At 37.2% G+C, this 21,015-nt stretch overlaps 1 protein-coding gene across 1 annotated transcript in view; it reads left to right on the forward strand.

Annotated features, from left to right (window-relative positions):
• zfh1 (Zn finger homeodomain 1) overlaps positions 1-21,015 on the forward strand; it is a 105,533-nt gene that overhangs the window by 74,776 nt on the left and 9,742 nt on the right. Inside the window, exons 3-5 of the mRNA XM_069818443.1 lie at positions 1,711-1,851; positions 14,712-15,375; positions 17,525-19,107. Coding sequence (XP_069674544.1) covers positions 1,711-1,851; positions 14,712-15,375; positions 17,525-19,107 — 2,388 coding nt within the window. The remainder of the gene's footprint in view (positions 1-1,710; positions 1,852-14,711; positions 15,376-17,524; positions 19,108-21,015) is intronic.

Raw genomic sequence — 21,015 nt, forward strand, 5'->3', positions numbered from 1 at the left:
ATGGGAATGGTAATTCCTTCATAAAATATTGTGGACCTTACTTTGTTTCTGGCTTTCAAAGTGTGTTCCCTTGTCCTTAAATTTAAACTTGTTTCTTTTCATCATCATCATCATCATCATCATCATCATTATTATTATTATTATTATTATTATTATTATTATTATTATTATTATTATTTTCGTAAGTTTATATACACGCTTTAACATCTGTGATCATATCGCGTGTTTATGATATGTGGTTACACAAGTAAGCCGTCTTTATTATTGTTCAGTTCTTACAAGGAATTCCTGTTTCTATTGTGTGTTGTAGATGGCTTATGTTTATGTAACTGATTATAGATTTGATTAATGTTTATGATATTAGTGACTGAGGGAAACCATGAAAAACCCGGGATCTCCCGAATGCGAGTCTCAAACGCTATCATCTGAGCCACCTCGCTCGATATTATTATTATTATTATTATTATTATTATTATTATTATTACTACTACTACTACTACTACTACTACTACTACTACTACTACTACTACTACTACTACTACTACTACTACTACTACTACTTCTATAAAATAATCTCATTTCAGTTCCTTCATTTTGGTTTTGCGTGCATTTTTTAAAGTATAGTTCTTTGATTCATAGAAAGGTACGGGAATAGTCATTTCTTCGTAAAATATTAAGGGTAAGCCTATTCTTTGATTGTAGCTTTCACTGTGTGTTCATTTATCCTCAGATTTAAACTTTATTTTCAAACGACGTTGTTGTTACCATTTTCATTATTGTCATCATAATCATTATTGAATGACAAACGTCGATGGTCGGCCTGGTTGGCGCAGTTGGCATAGCACTGACCTTCTATGCCTGAGGTTGCGGGTTCGATCCCGGGCGAGGCCGATGACATTTAAGTGTCCTTAAATGCGATGGGCTCATGTCAGTAGATTTACTGGCATGTAAAAGAACTCCTGCGGGACAAAATTCCGACACACCGGCGACGCTGATATAACCTCGGCAGTTGCGAGCGTCGTTAAATGAAACATAACATTTTAACATCGTTGTCATTAACATCAAAACGTTTAGAACTTCACCCTCTCCGCATCAATTTCTTCTGTAAGTTGATGTACAATACGATGTTTTTATTCGTTTATGATCGAGAAGACTAGCCAGCTAGCTATTGGTCGTAGAAGCTCCATGCCATGAATTTTCCTCCTTATCTAATGTGCTATCATGGTCCATACTTCTGATTCTTTAATTGGTGTCGGTATAATATTAATGGTTACCCATTTTCATACGGCACAGTTTCTTACTTTAATATGAAATTATAACCTAAAGAATTGAAACTGTTCACTTTGCTTATTTATTATCGGTAACAATTGAAGGGTTGGGTGCAAGAAAGGCACTTCTCTCAAATGCAAGTTTTGAGAAAATTGATGTTGAAAATTCAAACCCTAATAATGTTACGTATGCACGTCTTTACATTTTGGGTACTCCTGACCTCTATGATCACAGTATTGAACTACAACTTGGTGATCATATGCATAACAGGTCAGAGAACACAATAAAGCGTTTTACTCAAAAAGGGCACATCCTCTAAAATGCCTTTCTTGCACCCAGCCCCACAATTTCGATTCTGATGGGCATTGCTTCTGAAAACTACTTCATTTTGTTTTATAACAATTTTAGTTACAAAGTGTGATTTTTTTGTATGTCTTACAGTCTTGCAAGGTGTGCAACAAGACATTTGCGAACGTGTACCGCTTGCAGCGCCACATGATCAGCCACGACGAGAGCGCTGTTCTGCGCAAGTTCAAGTGTCCAGAGTGCGAGAAAGCGTTCAAATTCAAACACCACCTCAAGGTAGGACGATTGCCACGTTAATGGCCCGCATCTGTAGCTTCATGGGATGTTTATGTTGCAGCCCGTTCAACTGACAAGGGATCGCAGTTACACTCTCGCACGGCTTTCCTTTTCAATTGAACACGCTGTATTATGTAGTAGTTTTTTATACGTTGTACATACGAAATGTGCTATTTGTTAATTAAACATGTTATGTCATTATCAAATTACTTGCATGCTTAAATATAGAACACTTCACAATGAAATGTGAATAATAAATAAAAATAAAAATGTTTGTTATTTTGAATAGTTCCTTGTCTCAATTTTCATAGTTCATTAATACAATACAATAGGCTCTACAAATTGTACGTTTAACTTTTACAAGTTATTTAATGTAATTCTCATAACTGTATTCGGGCAGTTAAAATGTAGCTGTACAAAGGATGCAAGTTACTATTTTCACCTTCCTTCTCATTGGTAGAGTGGATACTACGCCTATCATTGCATCTGAGGTCCGTGAGTTCAAACCCAGCTAGTAATTGGTTAGTCCTCTTTCCAGATTCTTTGTTTCGAAAATCATGTTAAGTGGGCGACGAACTGCGGCGTGAGAGAAATAGCCGATAGGATTGGAGATTACACTTCGACATTAGGCGTACCGTTCAGATTTTCCACCAGCGTTCTGTCTCGGGTTGATAGGTTTAATTCGCGACACCAAGGCCACAAAGTAAGCTTTGACATGGGTTCATATTAAAACATTACCGTACTGAAGTCAACAATATTGTTGTAATGTGAGACTATTATATAATTTGCTTTTCTCTGATTTCTGTCAACAATGCCGATTGAGCGGAAAGGTATGCGGAAGTCCAAATCAATCGCGAAAGTAGCAAGTGTATTATCATAGGCGGAGAGAGAATCGTTTCCTTGGAGGGGCAAACAAAAACCATAGAATCCTCATATAACGGGGTTATGGGGGACATAATTTATCTCTTTCCTCCGTTATAGCTTAACCGTGGTACAGTACAATATTTCGGAATATTATCATTTAATAAAGGTATTTTCGGGGGGGGGGGGCATGTTTCTTACAGTGTTACAGCCATATCCGCGATGTTTAGGACCGAATTGTATAGGGCTTGAACTGTAGATCTAGTACAAATTATAATAGGGCATAATTTAAAACAATTCTCTCTTTTTCTCTCTCGTACAGAATAGTGTAATAATTTATATTACATGTCTAAGAACAATATGTGTAGACAAGGTCTGATAAGCCAAGAATTACAAAGAGACTGTACGATCAATTCCTCATCGCATACACTGTACATCAATAAAACTACGTAACAGTGGTAACAGAAACTTTTTTTTATTTTAAGCTTTCCTGAAGATATCATCTGAAATGTAAACTCTAATTATTTTATTCAATCTCGTCTTTAAGGTTACACATTATACCGGGATCACTTTCCTTTTTTCTGCATTATTCTGCAGTATGTTATTCATATTTCTCCAAGTGGTGGCCTGATCACCTGCAGATTTCTAACACATGAATACAGGCTGTTACAAAAGAAACATTACAGTGCTTCCATTCCTAAAATGAGGTATAGAAATTCTTATAAATTCAAAAATTTAAAATAAATATAGTTCAGACACATGGTATGAAGACATTAATTCGTCAATTTAAGCACAGAAACTTAATCATAAACAAAAGCAAAAAAGATCTTTTGAATTCAATGTTTTACGTTTATAAAATAAGAGTTCAGACAAGTTTGAGGGGGGGGGGCAGTGCCTCCCATCCTTCCCCCCATAACTCCGCCTATATGTGTTATGAATATAACATGTTTCCTTGAGTACAGATGACTTCAGCGATGTGTTTTTGCACGTTAGTACTTATTTGTCTTATATCTGGAGTTGATAGCTTTGAACTCGACGAAATCCGTCATTCGAAAGAGAAATGAAGCTGAGAGTACCGTGTTACAGATAGACATCATGTAAAAGAAAGATGCCTCTGAACGATAGGACTTGAGATATTATGACCCACAAAAAATTTGACGTTATCAAATGAGAAAGGTAAAATCTCGAGACCTTAATATCCAATCAAGTGATGATAAGTCATGTTTACTTGTATAATCCGATTTACGTACAGAAATGTAGAGTCTATTGTTATTGTACTTGATTTCAATAAGATAGCGTACTATATTCCTGTCGGTCCATCTCTCAACATAAGGTCAGATAATGAACTGAAATTAGAAATGAGACTTATATCAAGCATAATCATATAAAGTTGCCCTTCTATGATTGTGTTAAAGTTACCATGTTCAGAATAATATTAAAATGCTCAATATCGGTATCTTGGTCATGATTTTTTTAAAACATGGATGGTATTCATAGACATTTCGCTAGCCCGCGCTACGTGCGTGCTAAACTAACTCCGGCTATCGACTGGTTACTTGTACGGGATTCATATTATATATCGCTAACACTGATTTATGAATACGAAAAACGTTAGTTCGCTGATCATCCATCGGAAGCCCGCGCTAGGAATGTCTATGAATACGGCCCGGTTGTAACATTTTGAAGATTTATTGTTTTAAGAAACCTTAAATAAGCCTATCAAAAAGTTGTAACTACAGTGCAGTATTTATTGTTTGTAAAGTTAAAAAAAGCATTTGTCATCTCATAATCATTACAGAATATGGGAGTGACTGCTACTGAACGAGTATTTATAAATACTGTGTGAGATAGCCAACTATGACTCAGACATGTGACATCTATTATGAATTACAAACTTAAAAAAAACTTTCATTGAATGAAATGCCTTAATAAGGACTTCATTATTATTGCGTGTTTAAAAGACTGCATAACTTTAACGAGCATTTATACTAATTTTTAGCGATTGAATTTATCTGATCTTGCGTTAAACCACTATAATGTAGTTTTTGCATCTTGCATAGATTGGTCTTGCATGTAAGGAAGTTAATTAGTCTTGCCAAATCGAGGGATATGGCTCGCTCATCAGTAGAGTTTAAATTGATATACAAATGAATGTTGCATTTAGTATTCTGAAACCTATTCAAACATGATAATATCCAGTGACAATTACAAGTATAGTGTAATATCTTGATCGTCGATTTTGCATGCATTTAATTTATACATAACTTCAGCAGAAAAACATTTTTCACGATTTTTTTACCATGTCTACAAGAACTTGTTTCATTTTACTTACATAAAAACATAAGAAAAGTCAGATTTGTTATGTAATTGTCATTTTATTGTTAACATATTTATTAAGATTTTGTAATCATTGAACTGAATTTCTTGTCTGTTGAAAAAAAAAACTGTCGATTAATATTCTTACACTGCCTTGTAATATGATGAAAGACGACATTAAAATTATAACAAATTGAAATTCAGTATATGTACACAGAGAGAAAGTACTTTTCCAAATTTAGTACTTCACGCTTATCATTTAGTAAACCTACTCTTTTTCAGTTCTGAAATATAGCCTATTAATACGATGCATAAGAGCATAATCGCTGTGTAAAATATTCTTCATTAGAACCTTCATAAAGGTAAATTTCGGAGACCTTCATTACATTCTGAAACATACAGAATAAAATTAAGGCATTTTCATTAAGACTTTTGTAATTCACCGTTTGTTAACATACACACGCCCAATCTCTACTGTTAAGTGATCACTGAACTCGATTTCTAACATCTTATAGTGGTGGTTTTTCACGAATTATAAATGTCCAAACATTTAGTTTAATTTTCGTGTTGATTTCTCAGTGCTTGAGTTTTTCTTTGTCAGTGTCAAACTTAATAAAATTTTCAATACAGATGTTAAAGTTGTTGTATTTGTATTAACTAAGACTATTAATGAAAAGTTATTTCAATTTTAAACAAGTTCCACTATAAGATGTCTTGATGAAAACATAAGAAAAGCAATTGATGTGGAAAAAATGTTTGTTGTTTATGCCGACGCATGATGGATTTTGAAATTTTCATCGCTAGAGTGAATAGTTGATAGTGAGTGTGAAATCGTTGGCTGTTGTAACGCCATGGCGTCGCAGTGATGCGAGAGGGCGGTTCAGCGTCCATCCCGGAGTTTACCTGCCGGTCGACGCGAACACTTTCAGGGAATCGGGTCCTTCCCTTTGCCAAGCGGTTTAGCTATTTCCTTAGTCGATAGTTTTTTTTTTTTTTTTGGAGGGGGGCAAGAAATTATATCGAGCGTATGTGAGGTAATGTTATTTGCAGTGATACTTATACAAGAAACGGATTAGCTCTTTATCGTTGTTCCAGAAATTTCAAAGAATCTACCGGTGTGTGTCAGAAGTTTGCCTACATTATTTATTTCTCATGTTCTCTTAGCGCGAAGTTTATGTCCAATAAATTAAAATCTGTCTTACTAGCATACCCTAATAGAATAGTGTCCTAATTTTGCTATGGACAGTTTTGATGCCATTACTTTTTACATATTTACAGATAAATATCCATGTTATGCACGTTTTACTACGAGAAAATTAAGTCTATTCTCATATATTTGAACATTCTGATTTTTAAATGAGTCTCATATCTAAGCTACGAAACAACTTGTAAGAAGTCTGTGTATCCAGCACAAGTAGATTTTTTTTATTTTATTCTGTTATCATATTAGTTTTACAAAATATAGCCAACGATTTCACAGTGAAAATGTGTATAATTTATGTATTGTTTAGAGTAAGTGCATGTTTTTAGGAAATAAGACCTCCATTAAACAAAGGAATGTCATTCAAAACTGGAAGAAGTGTCGGAAAACCGGAACCAATACTATTTGAATTGAAATATAAGTAATTTTAACATACCCGAAGTGACAGAGGTTTGCAAATTTATGTTCACTTAAATTTTTTGTTCTTATTTAAATTGCCGCGTTATTAAAGTGGAAATGTAGACCAATCTTGAGACATTGTACATTCACCTCGTATGTTCGATGACAGTAATGGACTTACGTAGAGTCATGTCATCCTATAAGCCTATTTATAAGTTTAGTCATTAGAAATATAAATGAAGTGCTTTTATTAGTACATTAGATATTACAATTCCAATCCAATAAGTAAAACACTGAGGAGAAAATGCGACTTACGAGGTTATGATTAAAATGTAACGTATGAGAGACGTCAATCCTAGAATCTTAACCGCTAAAATATTGATTCAGTTTGTAATATAACGAATTTACTTCGAATCAAAATCTGGTCTAACAGTGAACTAGCAACGCAGTTGGAAAAATGTCTACTCAATTTTAGGAAGCCAAATGCGTGCTTTATTCCACGGATCTAGGTCTGTAACAAGAATGAAAAGACAATATTATGTGCTTTTGAGTGGGGAAAGGCACAACCTAAAGTTTCTCATATGCAAGTGACGTCAGTTTTCCATTGATCATTGTATTTGCGAATAAAAAAGCACGGTGCACATACAGAATATTTAAAAATGAGCGAGGTTTAGTTAAAACATGTCACTTTTACATTTTTGAGCAATTTAACATTTAAATCGTATACACGCCATGTAGACAACTCAAATTTACACAGGAGTACAGTCCTACATTTTGATATAGCTTTTAAAATACGTACGGACTCTGTTTTGTTTTTAATATCGACCGTTACGTTCCCTTTGATATAAGTTACGAAACTCTACAGCAAAAAGTACTAACATCACTCGCCTCTGACATTTCTGAACTAACGCAATGTTATTTTGACGTTAACATTTTATACTGTGCAGTTCTGAGATAAAGCAAATATAGCCGATGCATTCTATAGGGCCCCTATGTTGTTAGCAGAGAGATTTATTATGTTTGGAGTTTGTTAAAACCCCTGTCTACCCCCTTATTACTGCATTTGATAGAGTGTTCTATGCTTTAATTTGCTTTGGCAATGTATGTCACCATTAATTTGTTATACATTACTGTGTTGTGAATGAATGTTGATGCTTTGATTTTTTCTGTTATTTTTCATGCAACAGCTACCGCATGCTTTTGTTTGTTGTGTTATTTAGCAAGTTTTGTTATTTACCTGCCTGTCTGCATTTATTCACTTTGCTCGAGGGAGATTTTTTGTACAAGTTTTACCAACTGTACACTGCTGGATTTCCCTCATCGCAAGGCCGCATGCTGACAAATGGGGACATTTGTTCATGTGAGTGCATGAGTTTTATTACTTTGTTTATTATTACGCCATTTTGATAATGTCGTAGACCTTTGCTTTTATGCCGAAGGAAGTTGCAGCATGTATATTGCTTCAAGATGTTAATGTCGCAATGCATACGAATGTGTTCTGAAACTGTGGTTTGAATAATGCAGATAGTATGTATATCAGTTCAGCTTTGGACTGGAATTGATTTTCGTATTATGATGATTTTCGATAATTTCAGAGAATCTTTTGTTACTAATATATTATAATCTTCTAGGAACAGAAGTAGGAGTGAAAAGAAACAATATGAGATTAAGAATCCATGTCCGATGACGTATCTATTACAAGTTACAAACCTAATAGTGGACGTGATGATACCAGATAGACACTTTGCACTTTGAAATAACGTACCCATACCTATTAAACACAAAAAAGTATAGGCCTGTAAATTTATCTTAAGATAGCATTTTTATAAGTTTATAACATACGAATAACCATCTGATGAACATAGTTGATTGCACTGACCTACTATATACGAGTAGTAGGTTCAATCTAAATAGCAGAGGAAACAATGGTTGCTTATTCAAGAGATTTTGGATCGGATTTATTTCATTGATTATGTCGCTCATGCAATCAGTGACCAATCCCGGTATAAGAACTCGTTCAGTTTCAACCAATCACGATCATCTATCACTGTAATATTGTCGAAAATAGTCCTTCACACCTGATTTACAATTTATCTGTATATTGTCGCACCTGATTCGCAATTGTTCCTGGTTAGTATGGTAAATATTTAGAAAGCAGTGACAGTTCATAATTACTGCAAAGCGATGGTTTGTCTACAACGATCTTTGCCGAACGATCAACTCTGACGATTGAAATTACCAGCGTTCATCGTCAGAGAGTGGTTCTATACAGGCAAACCACAGTCTAGTATATACAGTCACGAAACTTGAGTTGTGAGGGTACTAGGAACAAAAGACTGTGCCGGTACTATTTCGCATTGTCTGTAATGAAGCGATATTAGCGATCCTAGTGGTTAGCAACTATCTATGGATGCACATTTACTACTTATTGAGCTTCGTGACTGTATATACTAGACTGTGGGCAAACTTCGTAGCTGGATAGTAAATTGTTTTATATAACTGACCATGCTTGATCAGCCGATAAATGGATGATAATCTAATAACGTTACAATATAAGTTTTGCTTTGAAAAAGAAGTATTGCTCTTAAAATTAACTAGTATCATGTTTAGAAATAGATATATAGAGGGCTGTTTTAATTCATTGATATTGAGACATCTTGAAAATGATCCCACTAAATTTAAGGAATATTTCAGACTTTCTCCCGAACAATTTAATTTTGTTTTAAGTTTAATTGAAAATGATATTGTGAAATTACGCACAAAATTTGTTCAGAAACCAATAAGCTCAAGATAAGATAAAGATAAGGTAAATACTAATGATATCAACACTTTATCTTTATTTTTTTACGATAATTGTTCTGCACATAACGAAAGGTTCGTAAAAACATATTGTTGTAATGCTATGTAGCGTATATTTACCTTTAAAACTGTCCAGATTTGTTTATGTGCACCTTGTTATTCGCGTAATCGATCGCAGAACCAAGTCAATGTCCTCGTACTAGCTCACGTTTCCGGCCTATGTACTACGTTGCAGTCAACTTGTGTAATCGGTCCCCAACATCACAAGCATACTTATGAGAATATACAGTAGTGTAATTTTTTAAACTACAGCTACAGGCCGCGTACCGGCAATTACCTCCAATCATAACTGCATAACTGAATAAAAAAAATACAAGGCTGGATTTTTTTCGTTCTCGAACTTCCAGAACGGCTACTCAGTCTCCTATCAAATTGAGTACCGGACCTGTCCCGTAGATAAACAGACGGTCGGAGCATTATGCTGACCACAGCACCCCATTCTAGTATCGGGGTCATGAAAGAATAGAGCTTTACTTCATATGCCTAATTGGCGTGTCCGATCTTCACAAGAGGTCGGCACTATGGGCTCTCTGAGGTTGAAATTCTCAAGGAAAATGTAGCATCTCTTTGTGTATTTGAGGAGCAAACTTTCAAAAAGCTCACATGTCCATTTTCAGAAAATACACTTCCGATGCCAAAAACCTTCATTACATCTCTGAAATGAACAAAATATTTTCTGTGGTTAAATATTAAAGATTTTTTGCTGTCGATTCTTATCCAATTCATTTATTACAGAGAGGCATATTTATAGCATTTTCTAAAATGTGACATGTCAGGTTTTGAAAAATTGCTCCTCATTTACTTTTTTTTTTTTTTTTGCATAATATTTCAACAGTACAGTAAACAAGAACAGAAACTTGTATTCTATAGACAATGATAGGTTGAAACTGATTTTCAAATGCCGCTACCTTATTCCTCTGCTCTTTTTTTTTCTTTGTTTTCGGTTTATGAAAGTCAAAAGAATTAACTTTGTTTCCCATTTCAAGGTATAGGCTTACCTACTAAATTTAACTTATTTGATAATATTGGTTTATTCAAAGGTCATGAAAGATTTTAAGTCCTCTAATTTTGTGAAGAAGTAAGTTTATAGAAAAACAGTACAGTTTTATTGATAAAACAGAATGTTTTGTATAAACCAATAACCAATTCACAAGAATATGCTTCACTGTTGAATAGCTCATTTGCTCTTGCCTCTCACAATGCATGTTCCTAATTTTGTCCAATTGAAGTTAATTGTGAGAAAAATGACATTTTATTTTAGTTTTAAAGCTCTGCGAATTTGTAAAATTAAGACTTCATTTTTTCAGAATTTGTTAAATATGGTGCTTAAAGTTTACTTGCAAATTCTTGGTCCTTTATCATTAGTAGTTCCTCTGTTTTTCTGCTCTTTATTTAAACGGAATATATGGACATTAAAGAAATGGGTTAATGATGAGTTTTCTTTACCTATATGTCCTAATACGAAAAATCTGTGTATGATTTAATCCATAACTTTCATTTTTGCTAAGTAAATCGAAAGAGCAACAATATGAAAAGGTTTGTTTTGTCTTGTAAAAGAGTTAGTGGGCGCCATCGTGTCGACTATAACGCCATGAACTTGTACTGGACTCAAACAAAAGTCCACACCGTTGTGAGTTGCCATTTATTCACTGAGAAAGCTTTCTTTCCCACTAAGGACTAATTTCAATTGGCATATCCCAATTAATTTGATACTTCACCATATGAAAAGTAAATGGTAGGAGTAAGTTATAGGCCTACACTATCTCAAAATACGAGTCAGTTGGGATCTGCCGCAATTATTCTGAGCGCCTCAATCCACATCGTTTTCTGCGAACTTGTCTATCGCAATGTTTTTATCTGCCATGGAACCGATCTCTTCAAATGTTTTCACAATGATGACAAATTGCACGGTCCATATCTTAATCCATTTAAAGCTCTGAATCTTCTTCGTGCTCTGGAACAATCTCTTAAACATTCATAGTAACACTGAATGGAGCCATTTTGCATTTTTAAAGACAAGACCATTATTTTCTGTTGTGAATTTGCAAAATAAACGTAAATCAACTCGCTCAAGAATAGCTTGAATTATTGTTTATTTGTTTCATTTGCATAGCACTAATAGTGAAACAATGAAACAGAGGTTTATTTGAAATTAAACCCCATTATTTTATGTACAACAGTATTATTATTTTTCTATGAACTTCTTAATAAAATTAGGGCTTCAAATATTTCGTGACTTTTGAATAACCCTTCATAATTAGACTAAGCTCGAACATTCGCCTGGCATTCACTTGTGACGTTCTTGCACTCAAACCGTTTGTGGTTACACGTTATGAATTCAGGTTTGTTTCTGTGTTTAGGTTATTGGGCGCAAGTGGATGTCAGACACTTCAGCGATCTGTTCATATTTGTCCTCTGTTCACTTTTAGAATATGGATTTAGACTCTATACACTTGATTTCATGTAACTGGAATGAAAGCGTCGAGAAATGGTAGTAAACTGAGTGGCTGAATGGATGGACCACTCTATACTGTGGATGGACCATTCAAACGTAAACAGATTTGCTTTACATTACTTTTAGAAACTCAAGTTACTTGAATTTGTTAGCCACAATAGGATTCACAATCAGAAGGCCCTACCTCCTTTGATAACCTAATCCACAGAAGAGAAATGATTCTATTCCCTGAAGTAATGTGCCTAAAGTACCAATACATTCCATCTTAAAACTACCGGGAATTTAAAATCACTGGAATAAATGCACATTAATTAAATTGCCTTCGTCATCATCCTTTATACAATAGTTATCTATTGCCTCCAATTACTGTATGTGCCTACATTTATATTCAGATTTCTGCAGTTCTTTCATCTATTGTTTTATAGTTAACGACTTCTCACATCGACACACAGTGGACGATAGGTCAGTATCAACACTACCCTTTATTAAAACAACATAATACGTCGCATATGCAAAGAAAAAAAATTAATTTCTTGTTCTAACTTACAAGCATTTCTTCTGTTTTGTTGTTATAGCTTGTTTTGCTTTTTTATTTTGATTGTATTCTTGCTTCTGATCTGATTTTAAGTTTGCTTACGCTTTTGTTTTTACTTATGTTAATTTGTTTTTGTTCTAGTTGTGTTTCGTTTGTATTTTTGTTTTCCATTGTATTCTAAGAACATTTATATAATAATTAAAATTTTCTCTTTACTTTCTTTCAACTACGTAATCGAAATATGTTAGCTTGCACAAGATAGAAAAATATTCAAATAACACTTTAAATTTCTATTTACAGTACAAGTTTTAAAAATGTTATTTTGGTAGTAGGAATGTTTGTAAAACGAGGACGCATGCCGAGTGAAGCAATCCTACGAGCAAAATAAAATCATTTTTAACATTGCATCTTGACGGTCGTTCGTCCATGCTGGTATAGAGAAAATTCCCCCGACTTCTCTACTCCTGTATTGTCCCTAATTTAATAATGAAACTTCATCTAGGAGGCGGATTTTTATGCCCCAGAAGTTAGTATAATTCAAGATAAACAAAATTTCTTCTTGCCTTAGAATCCTCATTGTTACCGGGTCTTCGTTACGGGCTGGTGAATATTGACTCCGAAATAATTTACTAATTTTTTGACAATGAACGTAAACTAAAGGAAGATTACAGTACCTTCACCACAGGTAACAAAACCTGTGGCGCGTGGTTTACACAGAAATTTGAAATACCATGTGTTTAGCAAAAAAACTTTGAATTCCAAAATAATGTAAACCAGACGTTTATCTTACATATTGTTAGACACAACTAATGATAGGCCTATATAAGTTACTGCGTAATTTTTAACTTTTAGATCATTAAAAAATCCGCTCCCTGATATCACATTAGAAACAAGCGGTGGTCCAGCTCAGTGGTAGAGCGTTTGACTGCAGCTCGAAAGCGGTTCAAATCCGCTTGTCCCGTAATTTAATTATTATATTTAAGTCTTGTTTCATATAATTATCAATAAAATAACTATTGAAATCATTTAATGTGTGTAAGTTTCTTAACAAAAAAAATCATTTTTAAAATAGTCCTATTGTTTTGAATTGCTTTATTGACCGGTTGCGATTGCGGACATGTTGAAAACAATCGATGTCAGTGTTAAAAGTAGACTACTTTTTGCATTAGTGTTAAAGTACAGTGCGTCTTCGCCATCATGCCCGCGATGATTGACCGGTCGCGTGCCCGGTGGTAAGCCGCGCTTCTGCAGCTGAGATGCCAAGCGCGCTCGCGCAACTTTTAAAACTTACAATGGAGCTTCATGCACAATATCTGGCTCTTTGATGATCAATATGTTATTATATTATGATGTCGCGTGGCCATCAGATGAAATCAAGCCTCAGCATTTAAAAAATTGATCGGGGATCAAGTTCTTCATTATTTACTTTTTCTAACATCTAATTACAAAAATTAAGCCTTGTAATCTTGGGCTGTTATTCATGACATGAGGAAATTCTGTATGTTTTTAGTTTCAATAATTTCATTGTCACTCCCGCAGATGCTTTAGAAATCCCTGTCTGCTGTGCTAAACGTCTCAGAATACTCTCTAATGTCGCACCGATTTCATACTGTTTTTCCTCCTGAAGAACACGGCGCTTTTGTCGACTTTTTCTGTCATTTACAGAACCTGTTTCATTGAATCTATTAAATAACCTTAATATTGTTTTTCTAGAGAGTACTAGCCTGTCAGAAAATTTACGTCTGAATTTTCACCTCATTGAAGCACACGATTTTCTATTTATGTACGTGTTGTATGTGTAAATATGTTCCCTTAATGAATATCAGTTTACCATGACGAAACGATCTGTTCTCCGTCTCAGCTAAACGAATACTGCCAGAGCTCAAGTTACAGAAAAACTGTTTTATTTATAATGTCGTAGTATTGATATGAATGGGAATGGTCTTGACTAGCTGCGTCAGCATATCTGTCGTCTTAGCGGCAGAAGCGCGGTCTCCCACCGGGCACGCAGCCGGTCAACCATCGCGGGCATGATGGCGAAGACGCACTCTTCGCACGCTACAATATAAACGATCTGCTTGTAGGAATTTATGTCTAAAGCAATATTTTATAAACACAAATCCATTCCATTCAGTCTCTCAATTGTTATGGTTTTTGAATGAATACTGTGAAGTGTTTCTTTGTATGATTAATTTCATTGGAATGGCACGTTGATGTTTTGTTCATTCCTGCAGGAGCACATCCGGATTCACAGCGGCGAGAAGCCTTTCGAATGCGCCAATTGCGGGAAGCGTTTCTCACACTCCGGGTCATACTCGAGTCACATGACCTCCAAGAAGTGCCTCGTCATGAATCTCAAAGTGGGCCGCGGAGGTCGTGGCGGACCTAATTCCCTCCTAGACAAATGCCCGCCACATCACAGGGGCGCAGGACCCGCTTCCAAACGTGCCCTCGCCAATCCCAGCCCTCTGAACAGCAACGCGTCGACCAATCCCGGCGTCAACAACTCTTTTCCACCTCTGCTCCCCAAATACGGCGACGCTGCAGCGGCCACGGCCGCCCTGTTCTCCGCCGTCAGCCCGAGAGTTGCAGGAGGATACCCTGCGCCCACATCACATCCACATCCTACCGCTTCGAACCTCCACCCCTTCTACTTGCCGGCAGCTCCCGCGGTCCACCTAAATCCACACCACTCCGCAGGATTGCAACATTACAAATTCCCACCAAATCTTACTCATCTTCTGGATCACCTCACGTCCGCTTCACCGCCTCACCATCATCGCATTACCGCTGCCGAAGACGATAGAAGGTTAGACGAACCTGTAGAAGAGGAAAGAGAGAAGGAGAAAGAGTCGGAACCTGCGGAACAGAAAGCGGAGGACAAGAAGAATGGCCCAGGTAAGAAAATGTACCATTTGTGGTATTTAAAAATAGACTAAGTTTCTTTACAAGCACACGGACTTGGCTCAAATAGTCATACTTGGTCATACTAAGAGTTCATACTTCACTGAAGATGATATTTTTCGCACAAAAAGTAAAATACGGTTTCATTCCGAAAGGAAATAAAGTTTGAAGTGTTTACACGAGGTTATTTTTCATATACATAAACGAGATTCGACCGATTTGTCACAATCATATTTCTGAAGGGCGTTTTGTGTAGTTCCTATATTCAAGAGATAAATATGCTGTCTGCTAATATTCAACTGACATCTAAAAATACAAATTCCTTCGATAGACAAGATCGTTTCCTATTATTCTATCGTCAGAGTCTTACAAGATCGTTTTACCACTTCCTCGTAAATGAAATTTACCTCTATCAAACTAGGAAAATTGAGACCATTAGGACCAGAGGGACCTAAATATCACTGGAGATACTCAGAGATAGATATCTTTGAAAGTTTGAGAGATTGCATACCTTCAGTCTATATAGTCAAATTTTTACTTAACAGTATCAGTATATGTAAAGACAGCGGATTTTCGGTCCCGATACTGAACGTTAGATGTATGTCAGTTGTAGGGAGGTCATTGATCTCAATGTTACATTCCCTTCTTATGCCAAGGGACATGACATCTTTTCGCTGGATAGGGACCAAAAATCCGCTGTCCGCACATGTATATCATTTTGTCCTTTATACATTTCGGTATAAATCAATGCATTTATCTCATATTTCGTAAATTTGTTGCTTAAATCGCTTATGAATCTAATAATCAGTTTGGAATAGTTATCCTTCACCATTTCTGGAAGCATTTAAAGCTAACATTTTTTTAACCCTGGTCACTAACGACAAACAGTACAATTTGTTACGCTGATAAGTTTTCAATATACCAACCGATAGTGAAAAGAAAGAAAGAAAGAAAGAAAGTTCGTTGGGATTGAAATAAAATGGAGCTATTTCAAATTTGACGTAGGCCCACCTTTAAACATATCCAAGCAGTCTATGCAAAGGAATTAGTGAAGCCTATTTATTATGCAGTGTATTTTACTTTTACTAAAACTACAAAAATTAGTCTTACAATTGCCTACGTTATCTTGTGCATCAACTCATTGTTTTGTATTGGGCAATAAAATGCTGTTTAATTCCACCAGAGTATTTTAAGTCAGTTATCGAGAGAAAACACTTTTTTTCATACTACTTCCGAAGTTTCAACTCAGTATGTACCCAAGCCCTTGAACATGAATCGCACCGACTTTGAGAGTGGCAATAGCTACTCGAGACAAACTCACCGGAAATCGAACTCAGGACCTCAGCTCTGCGCGCTGAGCGCTCTTTCTATCTGAGCTATACCGGGACCCGGAGTCATTTAAATATGCGCTCCTGCATACATGGTTTTGTATGTCTTAAATGCAGGTAGTATGCCATTGATGATACAGAGGAGAGTTCGACCGGCGCTGTGAATCGGATCCCGGTATAGCTCAGATGGAAAGAGCGCTCAGCGAGCAGTGCTGAGAGCTCCTGGGTTCGATTTCCGGTGCCGGAACGAATTTTTCTCCAATAATAGGTATAAGAACTTATATTAAAACCTTTCGTCATAATTTTATTACATCGTTATCTAAACAAAATAATAAGCTCAACGTGGAAAGCAATTGCCATGTGTTCTAATAATCTATTGTCTGTTCATTTATAACTTGCGTTCAGACTCGTTGGAATCCTCTCTGTGCATTGTGTTGATCAGATCTAGTCATTACAGCTGCGATGATTTTGATTTTGCAACTGTGTATTGATATGTAATTTCTCCAAAGTTTCAGAACTACTTCATACTGCATCCTCAGAACAATATCGTTTTAATTATTGGGAGGTAGACTTTTATTAGATCCTCAGGTTACGTTTTCTGCTATTGCTTGCGGAAACAACATATTTGATACACTAAGTACATAAGTCTTCCATATTTTCAAGAAATATAAGTCTGAGGATGGAACATGTAACTAATTTTGAAACGAATGGCATATTGCATTTAAATTTCAACACACGGTACAAAATCAAAATCTACATATTTACCCAGTCAAGTACAAGTCTTAGGTCTCAAAATTTTGTTGGTTGTTTCTCAGATGGAAGAAGGGAAGAAGCGGTGAAAGAAAATGTGGAAGTTAAAGAAGAGAAGCAGGAGGATGGAGACGTAGAGATGTCTAATGCCGAAGGAGATGGAGGCAGACAGGACGAAGCAGATGAACGAGACTCTCCTTCCGCCGTGAATGGAAACAGAAACTCACCAGGAGCCGGAAGTGACAGTGGCGATTTGGAAGCGGTGAAGAGAATTCTGGAAAGAGTAAATCAAACGGTCACCAAACAATTCCTAGAAGCCAACATGCAGAAGCTTACATCGTCAACGTCTTCAGGTAGTGGATGTCCTAGCATCGCCAGTGCGCCATCACCGGCTGCGAACGGCAGCGAGGGGACCTCATCAGACAGACAGAAAAGTGGTGACTGCACCTCTTCAGAAATGTCTTGCAGATATTGCCAGAAGAAATTCCCGAGTCCCATCGATCTGCATCAGCATGAGCGTTATCTTTGCGAAAGGGCAACTGGAGACCGCAGAAGTGAAGGACTGGCCGCCAAGTTAGAGGACGCTGTGACAGTCAAGACAGAAGAGATGTCCCTCAACGGTGGCTGCAGCGGTAGCGAGGACGGCGATGATGGCGACGGAAGGGCCTCCGGCAAAGAGCCGGTTACGGAAGAAGATGAGTACGAGGGGGAATCCATCACCACAACGGACCACGTCTCTGAAGACGGACGGAAAGTCCGTGTGAGATCGTTGATTGCCGACGAGCAACTCACAATTCTGAAGAGCCACTACAACCTTAATCCAAGGCCTAAGAAGGATGAATTATCGCGCATAGCAGATAAGATAGGCTTCCCAGTTCGCGTAGTCCAGGTCTGGTTCCAAAACACTCGCGCTAGGGACCGTCGCGAAGGACGTCTAGTCCACGTCCCGTACGTTCCCCTAGCTCCGGGTTTTCCTGTGCCTTCATCACAGCCGTCACAGCAGCTAAATCTGAACTTGGGCTCCTACTCCACGTCATCGCCCCCCTTGTGCCCATCCTCCGGTGCTGAGCAACCGTTGGACCTCTCCACAAAGAAGACGCAGCATTCTTTAGCTTCAACTCCATCCAGTTCTCCTCTTAGGCCGACGTCGGCGGCTGCACAATCCGATTCAGGCGAGGACGTTGCCTGCGCTATGAACCTCAGCCGGAAGTCTTCGTCGCGTAGCCCCACCCCCAACAGCAACGCCCTGCTCTCGGCGCCTTTCAGACAACTCCTTCCGTTCCAGCAGCCTCATTACCCACATTCCTCGTGTTCGTCGTCGTCGATAGCGGATTTCCGTCGGACCCCGTCGCCGCTGTCCTCCCTGAGTCTGCACCACCAGGTTGACGGCCTCAGTAACGGAATCACAAACGGCAGTAGGTTAGCTCGCATCTTGGCGCAGCCCCCCGTCTCTTCTCATCATCGCATGGTGGCAGGGCTCACGAATGGGGCGAATGGGGCGGTGGGACTCGTCCCCATGGATCGGCTCATGTATGGACCAGATCTCGTGTCGTCTCGCTCGCCGTTGCCTATCTTCGGTCTTCACCAACTGGAGAACGGTCGGGCCTGCAGTTCCAGTCCCAGCTCCGACAAGCGCTCCTGGAAACAGGTGAGTCCACCTCTTCAAATAGTTTGTAAGCAATTCTGTGATAACAGTCTGAAAGATATAAATGGTGGCCACCGGCGTGGCTCAGTTGGTTAAGGCGCTTGTCTGCCGGGCTGAAGTTGCGTTCGGGCGCGGTTTCGATCCCCGCTTGGGCTGATTACATGGTTGGGTTTTTTCCGAGGTTTTCTCCAACCGTAAGGTGAATACCAAGTAATCTATGGCGAATCCTCGGCCTCATCTCACCAAATACCATCTCGCTATCACCAATCTCAGCGACACTAAATAACCTCGTAGTTGATACAGCGTTGTTAAATAACCAGCTAAAAAAAAGATATAAATGGTTCTTAATAATTCACCAGCGAAAATTGAAAGTGCTCTTGAAAACACAACATTCTTATCCATCGGAGCCTTTATTCATCTTTCTAACTTGTCTATAACGAAAATATTTGTGAAACGATCTCGGATAATATACAGAGGTTATCATTTTTATCATTTCGAATGACATATATAAAGATTTATCATTTTGAATAATTTTAACGGAAATATATTTTAAATCAGTGCAGGTAACAGGGTTGCATTCTAATCTGATACTTTCATTAACAACTTGCATAAACATGTATCATAAAACTTATAACTTATGTATTCAGCTTTACTTTTTGTAAAGTGAAATTTATCGTCATCCACCGCGTGGAGTAGTGGTCTGCATGTCGGACTGCGAAACTGCGGACCCGGATTCAAATCCTACTTCGGACTAGTTACCTGGTTGGTGTTCTTTCCTGGGTTTTCCCCTCAGCAAATTAGAGCAAAAAATGCTGGGGATTCACTGGTCTCAAATGCAGGAGGAAAGAAAGGAAAGACTCATTGTGAGTTGCGTTATTAACATGTTCATTGCAACAGCTGACTCTCTCTAGGGTTTGAAATAACGGGTTATGTCTTAGTTCATCTTTCGAACAAATTAATTATTTTTTTAACACGAAGAATCTCTCTTTGAATTATTATTTGGAGGGACGAGGCCCAGCTATTAATTTTATGGGGGTGGGGGGACACACGCCCTTGACGTTTTAAGTTGAGGGGGCAGAAAGTGTCTTCTCCCTGCGATGTCGGTGCCTATGTACAGAAGCTAATCTTAATAAAATAACTGACATGAAAAAGTCATTTTACATATCGTGGGCTTACAGGGAAAAAGTAAGTCTCGTTGCTTTCCTATGCAGTGACCACTTTTTCCTGTAATCCCACGATATTAAATATCATTGAATGGGAACTTACCGACAGTACAGTTAGGCCTTCTTTGAACTTTGATTACCCTTCACTTTGAATCAAACCGTATTTCGATATTACCGCTAACATAATATTTCGGAGATAGTATGCAACTGAGTTCTCTAATACTTGCCAAGGTATTAGTGCGAGGTGCAGAAATTGAAAATGACATATTAAATCGGGGCCACTTACAAAGAGCCATTGATTTGGCTGTGTTCAGCATTATAAAACAATTAAATATTAAGGAATTACGATAAATATCGCGAATGTACTATTTTTCCGGTATTTTAAATACAGAAATCCACTTTTTAAATTGAATAATGAACCACTATTCCCAGCTGAAAATGATAGTTTGCGTAAATCAGTGTATATCACAAAATAGTAATAAAATCCATGCTCTTCGGTGAGAATTATTTTATAAATTTAAGCTAGACATAAACTTCAACCTAAAAATAAAAAAGCCTTTACTGCCATGTTCGGTTCAAGTGATCCATTATAAACAATTTGTTGTTTGTACCTCATATACCTTGGCTTACAAGATTGCGTGAAATATTTATACAATTCCAAGCTAGCTGATAGCCCTGATCACTGATCAAAGCTGATAGTTTGCGTAAACCAGGGTATATCACAAAATAGTAATAACAAAATCCATGC

Source organism: Periplaneta americana, chromosome 2 (assembly GCF_040183065.1).
Source record: "Periplaneta americana isolate PAMFEO1 chromosome 2, P.americana_PAMFEO1_priV1, whole genome shotgun sequence".
NCBI lineage: Eukaryota > Metazoa > Arthropoda > Insecta > Blattodea > Blattidae > Periplaneta > Periplaneta americana.